The 15,648-nt window shown below is 34.8% G+C and overlaps 2 protein-coding genes across 2 annotated transcripts; both read left to right on the top strand.

Moving 5' to 3' along the window:
* Positions 1–2,437: 2,437 nt before the first annotated feature.
* On the top strand, positions 2,438–3,853 carry LOC143558997 (small ribosomal subunit protein uS12). The gene is made up of 4 exons (XM_077047713.1): positions 2,438–2,532; positions 3,117–3,272; positions 3,360–3,486; positions 3,576–3,853. Exons 1-4 carry the CDS (start codon positions 2,528–2,530, stop codon positions 3,714–3,716), a joined length of 429 nt encoding a protein of 142 aa, XP_076903828.1. The 5' UTR covers positions 2,438–2,527; the 3' UTR covers positions 3,717–3,853.
* A 2,841-nt stretch (positions 3,854–6,694) lies between these two features.
* On the top strand, positions 6,695–8,464 carry LOC143558998 (uncharacterized). Its single transcript, XM_077047714.1, has 3 exons — positions 6,695–7,124; positions 7,934–8,189; positions 8,274–8,464. The coding sequence occupies exons 1-3, from the start codon at positions 6,984–6,986 to the stop codon at positions 8,372–8,374; spliced, it is 498 nt and encodes a 165-aa protein (XP_076903829.1). The 5' UTR covers positions 6,695–6,983; the 3' UTR covers positions 8,375–8,464.
* The last annotated feature ends 7,184 nt before the right edge of the window (positions 8,465–15,648 follow it).

Raw genomic sequence — 15,648 nt, forward strand, 5'->3', positions numbered from 1 at the left:
CTAACCTATGTGTATGCACTGCAGCCTTTGAATATTGCAATTACAATAGGTCCGCCTGATATATTTTTCTTCATAAAATGCAAGGTTTTGATGGTAACAAAACTAACCCGGTCCATACATGAGATGTTCAACCCAACAACACATCACACTATGTCAAAACATGGGGGGGGATATGTTATTTCGTTAAGGCAATGCATGCGCCAATGCCTAAATAAGTTGAATAGGAGTGTTTCTAAAATAATAGCAATAGTGGTTTTGATAATAGTAGTACTAATGTTGGTAAAAGTAAAATATTGAGTCTTTCACCGATTATACGAAATTACGACACTCACATTTACGTGTTACTTTACCACCCGTTTCTATCATGTATTTTACAATCCTTCATGGATTCCTTCCATCAATTTATACGATGTGTGTGTAAGTTGTGTAATTGTACTATTGTAGAGTTGAATAAAGCTTTGCGTGAATCTAAGTAAGTGTTTTAGTCCAAAAGTTTAAATACATTAAGCATGTTTGGGGTTAAGCTTGAAAATGTTTATTGGCTTATTGGTGTTTGGCAATCACAATAATATTTTTTATATTAGTTTTTTGAAAATGTTAAAAAGCATTTTTCCAAAATACACAAATCGTGACTTTTCAAAATGGCTATTTGAAAAAGCAAATAAGCCAATAAGCATTTTTCAAACTTAATCTTGAATAGCCCTATATGCATGGCTTTGTATTCCTCATGCATCGCTTTTATTTCTTCGTGTATTATCTTGAGTTCCTATTTCGAGTGTTTTTTGTCCTCGCGAAACTCTTTAAGTGCAAGCTCCAAATTGTCAAACCGCGCGTTCACGTCGGAACTCATCGTGGTTGTCGTTCTAGACGAAGATCCCCCACCTCTAGCCGCCGTCTTGGCCCTTTCTCTTCCTACCGAACGTGGCAACTCATCCGGTTCATCAAAAACAAAATCGGGATCAATCTCGTTTAAGTTAAATTGAGAACGAGCATCCGACCCGGATTGAGACGGCGATTGACTGGCCGAAGTAGACGTTGTTTTTGACCGTTTGGACGGTCGCAGTGAAGATGTTGGGATCGGATGCCACTTTGGCGAGCTCGTGCATTTCTTCCAAATTTCAATCATCCCCATGCCGAAGTGGTGATCATGAAGGCCTTTGTATTGTTTCAACATAGCCATAAGAAGGTCGGCGTCGTTCTTGCCGCTTCTTAAGTTGTTCTTAAGGCGAGTTTGAATTGTGGAGAAGTGGTTCATTTTTAAAACCACCGCCTTCCATTTGTTGGAGACAAAATCATCTCCGCGGTAGCGACCTCGACCCATTATCTCAAATAACTTATCACGTATTTCTGTCCAAAATATCGCGGTGCGTTTACCGTCACCTAAGACCGAGTCTTCGGATGAGTTGAACCACGCTTGCGCCAACGCCGCTTCTCATCGTCTTCCCACGTTTTCTTGTCGTGCATTTCGGTTGGTGTTTGATCGGCAACAACCTTCTTTTTATGGCTTCGTTTACGACGAACTTGGGTTCCGAGAACTTGGGTTTCGGGTATTGGGGTTTGGGGTGTTTGGGTTTGTGGTGGCGGAGGCATAAACGACATTGGCATTCGATAAAACATATCGTTGGGAAACGTTTGTACGTTTGTAGACATGGCGGATAGATGCTGATTGGCATAGAAAGGGTTGGTAGGGTAATTGTTGTTTGCGAGCATACTAGCCCACCACCTTTGAGCCGGATCCCACGGGTTTGAGTTGGTGTTCGGGTTTTGGTTAGGGTTTGAGCTCGAGCTCGAGCTCGTGTTTGGGTTTGGGTTCGGGTTTGAGCTCGAGTTTGTGAAATTTGAGAAAGGATCCATGGTATAGAGTTGAGAGATTTTTTTAGTGAAATTTGATTGAAATTTGGTATTTGTTTGAGTAAAAAATGATAAAATGGGTTAGTATTTATAAATAAAATAATTAATATTTTTTAAACTAGCCGTTACATGAACGTTGGAGGGGGGGACCCCAAAATTTCAAAATTGCGCCGGCCGTTGAAACAAACCCACCATCGTCGCCCCTCCCCCGTCCGCGCCCCACGCCGGTGTTCGGCGCCCAAAAAGAACCCCGAAGGGCGCCCCATAGCGATGGGTCTAAGAGGCTACCTCTAAAGACTGCCTCTTAATCATTAAAATGTTATGAACTATTAAGAGGCAGCCTCTTAATACCAAACAACCCTTGGACTTAATTCCCATCCTCGTGTCAATGATCGAGCTTATGATCTCATAGTTACCCAACTTCATTAGAGGCGTAGACAGTTAGAACCATTTAACAGTTCTTTTTATAACCCATTTGACCCGAAGCCCAAACAATATCTAACATAGTTAAATATGAAGCCCAAAAGATAGAAAAGATGGGCCAATTCTGCAAAGCCATATAAAACCACGTTCACTCCCAATCCCTAATAGGAAGTAGGGTTTTCATCACAAAGACAGGCAGCCGCTTCTTCATCATCTTCAACCTCTCACCAGCGGATCACTCAATCTCGCAAACATGGGGTATGCATCACATCCATTCATTTAATTCGTCTTATGATAGATTCGTCAGTCAGTCAGCTTCTAGGATTAATGTTCAGTTAGGTTTAGTTGTTGAAACTTTTGATGATTTAGTGATGTTGTTGCAAATAATTAGCTCAAAATGCTTTTACTCAAGCTAGTCGTTGAAGTAGTTAACATATTATTAAACTTTTATGTGGTTGGTTTTTGAAATGGATTCCAAGTATTTGAATATGTATTGATGTAATAATAGCTTTTGAGATATTATATGCATTTGAAGATTAGATGTGCTAAAAGAAGACACTGAAAGATACAGTTGGCTCATAGACCATTATAGTGCCACATTTTGCCTTTGATTTGTTACATTATGCAAAACAAACTCTGCGAATGTTAGGATAGTGTAATTTTACTAGTTTGAGATTTCATCTTACTACAAATAATTAGATGTTCTAAACAATTTGCTCGTGAAACACTACAGAAACCCATTTTGCATTTTCTTTGTAAAAATTCTAAATGTTATTGAATTATCGAAAATTAACAATGGTTATTTAGGATTAATTGATTAAGGTTAAATGTTTGTAATTTAGTAAGACACATGGAATGGGAGCTGGTCGCAAGTTGAAGTCCCACCGCAGGAGGCAAAGGTGGGCCGACAAGTCGTACAAGAAGTCTCATCTTGGTAACGAATGGAAGAAGCCGTTTGCTGGTTCTTCTCACGCTAAGGGCATCGTTCTTGAGAAAATGTTGTTACATTTCTTATTGTTTTACTTTCTTTTCATTACATTATTATATCAAATATGAACTCAACAAATGTGTGTCTATATTTTCAGTGGTATTGAAGCTAAGCAGCCTAACTCTGCTATTAGAAAGTGCGCCAGAGTTCAGCTCATTAAGAATGGCAAGAAGATTGCCGCCTTTGTTCCCAACGATGGTTGCTTGAACTACATTGAGGAAAATGTTAGTTTCTAATTTTATTTATTCTAAAGAAATGTTGTTAATATAATTGGTTTTTGGAATTTATTCTTTTTAATTGTTTTGTGTGTTAGGATGAAGTTTTGATTGCCGGATTTGGGCGAAAGGGTCATGCTGTTGGTGATATTCCCGGAGTTAGGTTCAAGGTGGTTAAAGTTTCCGGTGTTTCTCTTTTGGCTCTGTTTAAGGAGAAGAAGGAAAAGCCAAGATCTTAAGTATTCAGAGGTTTTTTTTTTGAGATTTTGTTATGTTTGTCAAGGATTTTAAATGTTGGCTTTGTTTTGTTATCTTAAAACATGTAGTTTGTTAAAAGTTGTTTTGTCCCTTTAACTTTATTTGCTATAAGAATCGTTGTTTTTATTAATGAAACAAACTTAAATTATATATGGTTTTTGTTACAATAGTCAAAAACAAACTATAGAAATGCCCAGTTTTACAATTCAAATTCTACAATGTTTGGTTAGTGAATAAAAATTTGTAATTGTGTAGCATTTCTACCGAATTACCAACCAGATCTATAACATCATTTGTCACTCAACTCAATAGACGTAAGGTGCAAACATGATGACGGACTAGACACGCAAGAGATAGAAATGATTGGGCAAACACCTCCGGTGATGCTCTTAAACAAACGTTCTTACGGGCGCTTTGTCCTCGTCCCCAACCTATTCTTGATTTCTTTCAAATCTGCCATTGAAATCGTCTTGTTTAAGCAAAAGCAAGAATATGCGTTGTGGTTTAACTAAAATATGCCTAACGTCATACCATGTCACGTCATAGACTCACAATCACGTAGACTATGAGTTTTAAACTAACCCAACATTTAAAAAACGTGTTGTACTTAACTAATGGTTAATAAAAAAAATTATAACTAAGGGGGTGTTTGGAATTTCCTTATTTTACCTATTTAATTCATAAGTTATAAGTTACAAAGTTGTAACCTATGACTTATATACTCTGAAAATCTAACTTTTTCAAACATCTTATAACTTATAAGCTATAAAAGCATTCTCAGTCCATTCCATACATTTTTCATATAATTTAGTTAAAAAACACTATTTCATAAATTTATCTATTATTTTTCAAAAATCTTCTTCATTCTATTCCCTATTCATATCCATAATTTTTTTTCTCTCTTTTGTCTTGTTATATAGTATATGATGATTGAGAAATAATTGATATATTATATGAGATGGATCAAAAGTGAGACACTATATATAAGTTTTACTTTACTTGCCATATGACTCATCTATATAATAGGGAATGGATTGGAGAGGTGATTTTGATGGTTTTCTCAAAATTTACCATAAATTATATGGATTTAACAACTTTAGAGAATTGGTGGTTATGTGCTAAAGAAATATTGTACCGCCCAAGGGGCTAACGCCCTTATTTAACCATCCTTTATTGATGTTCAAGGACGTTAAAGTTGATTCGACCTTTGACGCTTAACACTTTTACGCCACACAGCCTCGAGTCTAAGGTTGTGTTTGTTTTTGCTTATAAGGTCTGCAAGGAGCCCATGTATGTGGGCGCGCAGACATAAGCTCTTGAAGACTGTTTGTTTTTTTTTTAAATCTGAAAACTGCTTTTATGGTCTTAAAAAAATAAGCTAATATCACCCACCGTCCACCACCACCATCCACCGTCCGCCGCCGCAACCACCATCCACCGCCGCCGCCACCATCACCGTCCACCACCACCACCAACACCACCTACCGTCCGCCACCACCACCACCGTCAACCACTCACCACCACCCATCGTCCGTCGCCACCACCACCCGCCACCACCATCCACTGTCCATCACCAACACCCACCATTTACCGCCTATCACAATCGTCTAACACCACTCACTTCCATAGTTTGTAAACCACTAACAATTATTTTAGCAGCCTACAAACGTTAAATGACTTTTATCTAATGTAATATATATGATAGATAACTAATTTTCAACTTATGCAAACAATTTCAATTTATAGAACAAACAATATTATTTTCAGATTGCAGAACTTCAGACCACATATTCAGTTGCAAACATTAAATCAACATTAAATCAGATGAAATTAGATTATAGACAATTTTTGTCTTTAAAAACAAACAACACCTAAATGTATGATTAGGTAAATATAAAAACAATATTTATTATTATTATTATTATTATTATTATTTTTTATCAAAAACTAGTGAAAGTTGAAAATCCCTCCAAAAGTAAAAGCCTTTTGATTTTGGAAGGCAAGAAGCACGTGACTTTCACAGTCATTTCTTCCTACTTCCTCCATGTGTTGAGCCTGCCTGCATTTCTCAATCTTTTTATTTAATTTCATCATCTATCTCTAAAACCCTAACTTTCTTTTTTAAATCTAAATCACACATACAATGTGGCAAGTGTTGGTAGCAGCAGCAATCGCAGGATCCGGCTATTTCGCTAAAAACCTTCTCACTAAACCCACACAAACACCACCATCTTCTATTTTCAGGTTTTCTAGTGCGTCTAACGGATCAAATACATTAGGAAGAAATTAGGGCGTACGAAAGGTAATCGAGTAAATCATGAAAGAAATATTGTATCGGACAAGCAAATTGGGGATGCTTTAGTTGATTATAATAAGAAGAACGTGAGGAAATTTGGTGTTAGTTTGAAGAAGAGGCGTACTGGAAGAAATGCGTATGCAAAATGTCATTCTTTTATGTTAAAGGTAATTAATCTCATTCCCCTAGGACTGGCAAACGGGTCGGGTTGTTTGGGTACGGGTTAGAACGGGTCGTGGGTTATTTTGGTTCGGGCCAGGATGGGTTCAGTTCCTTAAGCAGGTTCAGCAGGTGGTCAGCAGTAAACTCCGCCCATGCTAAAGGGAACGTTGTGTTTAGTAGGGTAGGGTTTGCTATTCAGAAGGGGGTAGCGGCGTAGCTTGTTGCCCGTCTAATCTGGTCGTTAGTCTGTAATTGTCCCGGTCTAAAAGTTACTTATAAAGTCAATTATGCATTAATTGATTTATTCTTTTAAAAAAAATTATTATTATTATTATTATTATTATTATTATTATGTTTAATTACTGTATATTTCAGCTTTGTTTATGGTTTTGGTCACCGGTTACGCGTGCTTAAATGCCAATAGGTAGTTACGCGTACTAAGGCAGGAAACGCGCATCCAGCGCCACGTAACACGCGTAACCTGGCTGCAGTACGTGTAATGAATATCTGGACCGTGGGAATGATTCACCTATTGATTATAAGTTTCTTCAATGTAACAAGTTTGGGACTTATTGATACTGATTTGCTATAATGTATTCAGGCAAATCATCATTCAGTTATGGAGTAGGAGTTGGGATGATGTACATGATGTCAGCAGGGAAAGCTGAAATGGAGAGGCTAAATGCAGCGATAGATGAGACCGCTAAAGTTGTTCAAAATTTAAAAGCTGAGATTTCCCAAAGAAAGTTATCCTGTGATTCAAAAGGCTGATGTTACTAATGGTTATGCCATGAATGATGAAGGTGGATATGCAAGCAGTATTTTGACCGATGAACCACAGAGAGATGTGATGGAAATGGAGCAGTTAGAAGCTGAACTTGAATCTGAGCTTCTGAAGCTTCAGATTTCTGACACATCATCTTCTTTTCAGGTAATTCTTTCTTATGGTATTTGACTAATTGTCTGATCTTGCTTATTGTTAATATTTAATAATGCATTACATTATGATTGTATATGCAATATTGTTACAAAGCCAATCTACTTTGTAAACAAAATGATTTAGGAGGTTGTATGCACTAAAAATAGATTGCAAGTGATTTTTAACACGTTTGACATGCTACCGTGCTAACAAATTTTATTGGTTTGATTTGTTTGAGGTAGATCCAATGTTTTAATGACATGACTTGTCATTGAACCGTCTGTGTCTTACTGGTTCCATTGGACTGTTTAAGAAACGGATGATGTCATAATAATTTAAAATTAAATAATATATTTGATTGGTTAAGACAAAATATGAAACTATTTATCTTTTGGTATGCATTTACATTTTCAAAAAATTTTTAAGCCTGTTGGAAACACATTATGATGCCTAAAGCAGTAAAACTAATGTTGGAAGGAAAAAATATTAACAAAATGTAAAATTTGAAAATCTTGTTCAACCACCAAACCATTTTGTTGCTTCAACTGACCGGGCCCAAATGAATGCGGTATAAGAGTACTCAGACCATTTGTCTATTTGTCGGCGGTTCCTGCAACATTGCGAAACATAATCCAAATTGAGTTGTTCCTTGTAAAATAGTACAGAGTATGCTTAAGGAGCTTCAAGAAAGAAACTTTGTGTTTTCAAGAGTTACATCCACATTTGTGGTTTTATGCCTGTATAATTTATAAGTCGTAACTCATATTTCATACTGAATCTCGGTTAACTATGTCTGATAATGTTTTGTTGATGTTCCACAGAACAAAACATCAACTGAAGATTCCTCGAATCCCCAAAATCTTGATTTGGAATTTAATCAATGTAACGGTGTACTACCATATGAACTCGACAAAAAACTATGCCAGTTGCTAATCGAACAACAGGAAAGTCAAATCGTTGACTTGGAGTCCGAACTGCAACACACTAATTCCAAGCTTGTGGAGAAAGAATCCGAGCTCCAAGCGTTAAAAGACTGCGTTAAACGCCTTAGTGACTTTTCTGTAACGTGTCCCTCGGGTACATCTTTGACTTTTTAATCGAACGTTTGTATTGTTTTATTTGAGACACATTTTGAAGCCGAAACTTTATCTTTATTTATAGATGAAGAAAGAGAAGACCAGTTCGATGAAGCTCATAGCAAGATGGTATATGATAACAGAAGATCAACTGTTGGGATTAAAAGGGCAATTGACTTATGCTAACCTAGTTACATTGTGTTCTACGATGAAATTGTACATTTTTAGAAATTTAAATCCTTGTCATGGGTATTTGATGATGAGATTTCTAGCATGTAACGGAATTTCTTGTTTTCTTATGGTTTATGGAATATTTCGTTAGTTATGATTGTTTTCGTTAGTTATACAACTGAAGCATATGATTTAATATGAGGTTGTATTAACTGTTTTCGTTAGTTATGATTGTTTTCGTTGTATTAACTGCTTCTGTCAAGAACTCATAAACATCAATATTATACAAAGAATCAAAGATCTCAAGCTCGATTAAACTCTAAAACAACCGTAACTTTTACAAAAAAAATGATTCCTCACTTATATGAATCTCAAGACTAAACACACATGATGAAATCTACCTAATATTAACGTAGATACTCGGGAACAATATGAATCCTAAAATTTCTATTGTAAATGAACAAAACTATCGGTAGAAAACTCAAGCGAACTGATGACAGAAAATATGAACGAGAGGGTAAGCCGATAGCTTCCACTACTAACAGTTTTAGTCCCTCAGCTTCTGAAAAACGTCATATTTGGTTATATCTTGATGTATCAACTTTTCTTATAAGTGAGTCTTCATCAAGTCTATCACCAGTTGATAGACTTGGTAAGTACTTTGTTTAAATATTTTGATATGGATATTCTTTAATCCTATTTTCTTATAGTTACTAACAAGTACACTATCATTCTATAAACTCTCGAAGTTTGTCGTTATTTGTTTGCAAAGATACACAAAGTAAGAGGCTGTATATTAAGCCAAGGACGAGGTGGTCGGTCCTGGATTGTGATGATCAAAAAATATAACAAAGACTACTACTATGGCTCTTGCTGGTTGAGTTTATCTAAGGACCTATGACTTACTTACAAATCTATTATCTATCATTGTCTTTGAAGAGGTTGCTACATCAACATTCTATATCAAATGTAATGATCATGATGAAATTGTTTTTCGGGAACCTTCGTTTGTCGTATGTTGACTTTCCACCAAGTTGACCAACTTTTAAGTTATGCTTAACAATCTAAACTAGGTTACCGATCAACAGCTCAACCTATCATGCCACATATGACATATAGCTATATAAGCGGGTCAAAGGCGTTCTATTGGACTGCGATGCTGAGTTCGAGTTTAAACAGAGGGTTCGGTCACATATTGAAAACCTTTTGCAAGGAATCCTAAGTCTGAAATGTAATATTCACGAAATTGATATTTTTTTTGAAGGTCCCACTAAAAATAAGATTGGTATCAAGTAAATTCTCCACATTAATTGTATTTCACGGCATTGGTTAGTTTGTCATAAATTTTCGTAACTTTTTTTTAAACGGTGACTTTCACAGTGGTTGAATATTCAGCCACAGCTCTCGGAGAGAGCCCCAACCACCCCACTCGGGCCAAGACTATGTTGTCTTAACCGGGCCCCACGCTTGGCATCCGAGTTTGACTAGGCGTTCCACGAGAAAATTTCGAGCCCCCTGCCACTTGACAAGAGTTGTCCGCCCACAAGAGCAAGCTCTCTGGGAAGGGACACTCTAATAGAAAACTCGTGTCGCCATCAAGATTCGAACTTGAGAGGTCAATCGGCTTCAAGCTCTTACCCATCATTTGGCTGGCCACTTAAGCTAGCCCAAGTGGTTATAAATTTTCATAACTAACAATATCAAAATTTTACACAAGAGAAATCTAGTCATAATAAAAGAAATAAAAAACCGTAAAAAAATAGAAATATATTATTTGGTTTATTAGTTTTTATAACAAATACATTACAAAATTTGAAGTAACCGAATCATGAAAATAAGTATGTTTGTTGAAAACAATAAATATGGAATGGATGAATGTTAACCTGGTTGTTAAATGATATTTATAATCGTCTTCTCTCGTGGTTGGTATTAGCATTTAATATTATGCAGGGTGTGGTCGAGCCAATATTATATGCATTGTCGAATCAGGCAACCAAGTGACTAGTATGGATTCATTGTGCGAACCAAATGACATAGTTGTTTTCTTCACATTCATTATATTGGTTTGGAACATGTGATTTAGCTATCATTAGGTATCTCTTCTTGTTAGAACTGATGACATCTTCTAGAAAAAGCAACCGGGTTATCACTAAGTCAGAAGGGCCGTTATAAAGAACTATTACATTACTAATTTTTTTAATGGCAAAGAACTAGTATTGTATTTATTTACTTATTAGGTTTTCCCATATATATGTTTTATGGTGTTTTCTTTGTATTCACATTCAATCAGAAAATAATGCATGCTAGCTTAAGAAATTATGTTATATGTACATACAAGTAACATAATTAGGAACTTAAATGTAGAAAACACATAATTATGTTAATAATTTCATATACGAGCAATATACTTATTTTCTAAAATTAATTTAATTATAATAATTATGTTCAATAATTTTACAAGTACTAACCTAATGTGATCATCGCATTGTGGTTAATCTTTATTCGATCGCTTCTGTTTAGTTATTAGACAAAGTTCAACCTACCATATAATTGAACAATATAGTTTTAAGTGGTATTCTGGATAGAGAATGATGCTAATGTGTTTCCTTTCTTATTTCGTATGAAGTTTTATTTATATCTTTAATTGTTATAACCCATTATCAGATTGGGTAAAACGCACCTCATGTTGTACATGTGCTTTCGGATGGTTAAAGACAGAAAACCAGGTTACACTAATTTTGAACCACTAAAGGGACTATACTGTGCGAACTTGGTTATAACCTAACCCGATATGACCCGAACTAACCTGATTTGACCTTAATTTGATTTGAAAATCCTTATATCTTTTGGCCATTCTACACAAATGAGCCAGATTGCCAAATAATTGCTGTCTCTAGTGTTGGTTTTGATAGGGGCCTGTTTTATTGTGGGGTCAAAAGACAAGTTCTTGATTGAGTGCAAGAAAGGAAATAATTTCTGAAACCCATGGTGACATTTGGTTTTCTTATTGATTGGAGTGTTGGGTAAACTACTACATGATATGTCAATTCATAGTAAATGGAATTTCCTAAACTATACCAGTTTTGGGGATGCTCTAGTGTTGTGCCCAAAGGGTAGCCAGGGGTAGTTTTGTAAACATATCACAATTGAACTTCACTATGTAAACACTATATATTGGATTGTACATTAACATTGATTCTACACAGGAGAAGGTGGGAGCCATTTCGTGGTTCTTAGAAATTTGCCCTTTTTATATCAAATTGATGGTGGGAAATGTTTTTTTACCCTTTTTACATGATATTTAATATTTTTTTTGAAATACTTGGAAACACTTTATTATTATTTTCTAATATTGATTTTAAAATATTTGTAAAAAACTTTTGCTGGTGTTGTCAAATCCTTAATCCACATGACCATACATAGTCCCATGAAAGCAATCAATTATATCTTGTACAAGTGAGTCCAAACATAACCTTACAACTACTTTTCTATTTGACAAGTAAACTTGCATCATAGAAAACATTCTATTTCTGTGTTTTTTTATGACCAAATATATTACATTTTAATTTCAAGCTAAGCATGATATAATTTATATATGAAAAAAATAGTAAACTTAAACTTATGTAAGGGACTGAGTAAAATAGAAAAATCAGTTATAGAAGAAAATAAATCAAATAAAATAAAGGGCTTTATAACTACTAACATCTATTCCGCTGTTCCAAAAGAACAAACGTATATCTTGAAGTATATTTTTGAGTGTCAATGGTTTTTGCCTTAGTAATGGCTTGCGAAAACTAACTATACTAGTTCATAAGGTTTTGTAAACGAAAGAATAGCTATGTTTCTTTTATGTTAAAAACAAGTTTCATGTAATATACATGAATGAAAAGTTTTGTGACCAATTTTACGCATAAAAGCATAAAATATGACATCGAGTACCTTTCTAAGTTTAGGATGTGTTACTATTCTAGACTTCATATTTTAAAGAGTTTAAATTTTTCTTAAAGATAAAAGAAAAATTCCCAAAATGACTCATTTATAGAAGCAGATTTCAAATATGTTCTCCTAATTCAAGTTTTCAGGTTTGTCACAAAGTTAACTCGTTGTCGACAACCTGTTAGATTATCAAGACGAGTTAGTTAGTTATCCAACGGTAACGCGTCGTGGCCTACCTGTTTTAACTAATAACACTTCGTGACCTACTTGTTTTAACTACAACGCGTCGTGACCTACCTGTTTAACTGCTAATGCATCGTGACCTAACTGTTTTAACTACTACTCGCGTCTTGGCCTACATGCTAGTTAAAATAGGTGGCCATGTCGTGTAAGTAGTCAAGAAAGTAGGTCACAACGCGTTAGTAGTTAAAATAGATAGGTCACGACGCGTTAGTAGTTAAAACAGGTAGGCGACGATGCGTTAGTAGTTAAAACGGGTATGCCACGACTCGTTACCGATGGATAATTAACTCGTCGTCTTGATAATCTAACATGTCGTTGACGACGAGATAACTTGGGGACAAATCTGAAACTTGAATTAGGAGGGACATATTTGAGATATTATTCAAAATATGGGCCATTTTGAGAATTTCCCCAAAGATAAATTAGTTTCGTATAGTTTTTTATATTTTTTTATTTAAATTACTTATAACGTCATCGGTTTTTAAAAGTCATCTGGCTAGTATGCTATTATGACATTTGATTCAATACTCACGTATCGTGATGTAAACATTTTCCAAATGTATAAATCTAGAGAGAAAGAGTATGCACGTTAGCACGTATAAATGGTTTATTGAAATAGTTAAGAGTAGATTAGTTAGCTTGACGTTCAATTTTTTTTTCTTTATAAATCTTAAAAATCAAAATGAAAAAACGTTGTAAAAATCCGAACGATATGTTAAATTCAAAAAAAAAAAAAGACAATATAATATTTTTGTTGGGTACTAACTTCAATGGAAGACATAATAAAATAATGAATATTCTTGACATCTAAATCTGCTGCCTTTTCAAGTAAAAAAGTTGTATGATTACATCCAACCGTGCAAATTCAACCAAATTTATAGAAAACAAAATATTGTAAACATCATAAAATACTATTGGAGTAAGTTTTGATATATTTGTCATTTGTCATTAAAAATCAAGAAAATATGACAAATTTATACATCTCTGAACAATTGTACCAGACTTCAGGCTTTAAAAAAAACATTAAATTTAGAAAAATTAATGAAATGGTTTAAGTTTCTTATTGGAAGATAATATAAATCTGTTTAGGATATTACGTTATATAAGAGGTTAACAATAACATAAAAATTGAGTAATTTACACCTTATGACTTATGTCAAACTAACATAAAGGTGGTTTAATTTGACAAGGAAAATCACACTCGGATCACATTTGATTAGGCAATTTCTAAACTTTACATGCCACCTCATAAGACTCATGTAATGTTCATTAAAATCCATGGCTAAATAGTTAAAACGTTCAACTTATAATTGGTGAATATTTAGATGCAATTCCTATTGAATACTACACACCAATGGGAACCTTATTTTTATTGTTAAGAGTCAGATAGTGGCATTTAAATCTATCAAAGACTCACAATATGTCGTGTTGTGTTAAATGGGTCAAACTTATCCTAACGCTAACCCGTGACAGGGAACCCCAAATCTATGCGCTTTCTTTGGAGTAACGGGTTCAAACAACGAATTAAACGTACTTGATTAGTTGTCGAGGGTCACAATGCAAGTTAGAGATTACTACCTCACTTCTGACGTGTATGTTTGAGTTGGCTATCTTTGTTAAATCATTTTCTGTCTTCATGATACGAAAGAAAATGCTTTAAAACAACACAAGAAGATGCTAGAAAAGAAATTGAACGAGCATTCGATGTTTTCAAACAACGTAGACGTTACGAGTGAGGTTTTTTTTTATTCAAATAGTTGTAGCCATAGCCTAAGCCTTTCTTCATCAATCACAAGCGCTACCACAAACTTGAAAAGCCGCACTCAACCGGCAATCCGGCATAAGCTACGCACTCATATGATGACTATTATAAAGAAGTGAATTCAACGTATCCGGACAATATATTTATGCGTCGTTTTCGATCATACCACCATTCTTGAGAATACTTAGTTTTATTTTTATATTTGTTAATATTCTATGTCTTTTTATGTTAATATTCTCATGGCTTGAAACCATTATCTATACTATATATAATACATGATATATGGACAAAATAAGACAACTAATTTTTTAGTAATTTACAACTTATAAAACATAAGGTACTCATTCTATAGCATGTAAGATATGAACAAACTTGTCCATTAAAAATATGAATAGAAATAGTGACAACATTATCCCTTCAACTTTACTCGACTTTTTATAAATTTAAACAAATTGTTACAACTTTGAAGTTTGAACATTCATCGTAATCCTTTTAATTTTAATTGTAAGCAACTTCTCACCAACGATTTTCCGACAGCCGTAACTTTTTCATACGTTAATATATTTAAAAAAAATTGCACCATGAAAATGAGCATTTTATTGTCTTTAATTTGGGTATGGTATTGCTATAGTTTTTTTCAAATAATAAAACACTAACATGTTACGTATGACTGTTCACAATTCGGTTTTAACGGCTAAGTTAAACCGTGAGCCAAACCGTTGGTTTGAGTTTTTGTCATTGGAAACCAAAACTAAACCGTCGAAAATTAAAACCGAATCGTTATTAATTGTTTGGTTTCACGCATTGAGCTTCAATAACGTTTTTAAGGTTTCAAACGAACCTTGAACATCCATAATTATTACATGATTACTAAGATTTTTGAACCTTGCTGCATCGCGCATGCACCCGTTTAGTTGAAAGAAAAGCATTTTCTCACTATAAGTAAATGTTTATAGTGAAAACGACATATATTGTCATACATTAATAGGGATGGCAACGGGGCGGTTTCGGGGCGGGGAATGCCAATCCCATACCCGCCCCGGTTTATAAAACCCATTACCAAAACCGTCTAAAAACCCGCGGGGACTAAACGGGGAATCCCCATCGGGGATTCGGGGAAAACCGCGGGTATTCGGGGAACCCGTCTAGCATAAATGGTTTTTAAACGGGCTAAATTCCCCGTGGGGATCCCCATTTAACCGTCGGGTTCACCGTTTAAAACCCGATTGTAAGAAAATGATACAAAATTACAATACAATATTAATACACAAAAAGTTCAATATCCAAACACATTACACATACAAAAGACATTATTAATACATAAAAATGTTTATTTCTCCCATCACAA

The sequence above is a fragment of the Bidens hawaiensis genome, unplaced genomic scaffold, assembly GCF_021521415.1.
Source record: "Bidens hawaiensis isolate Kalapana, Puna unplaced genomic scaffold, B.hawaiensis_p1.1 tig00019689_1, whole genome shotgun sequence".
NCBI classification, from domain to species: Eukaryota; Viridiplantae; Streptophyta; class Magnoliopsida; order Asterales; family Asteraceae; genus Bidens; species Bidens hawaiensis.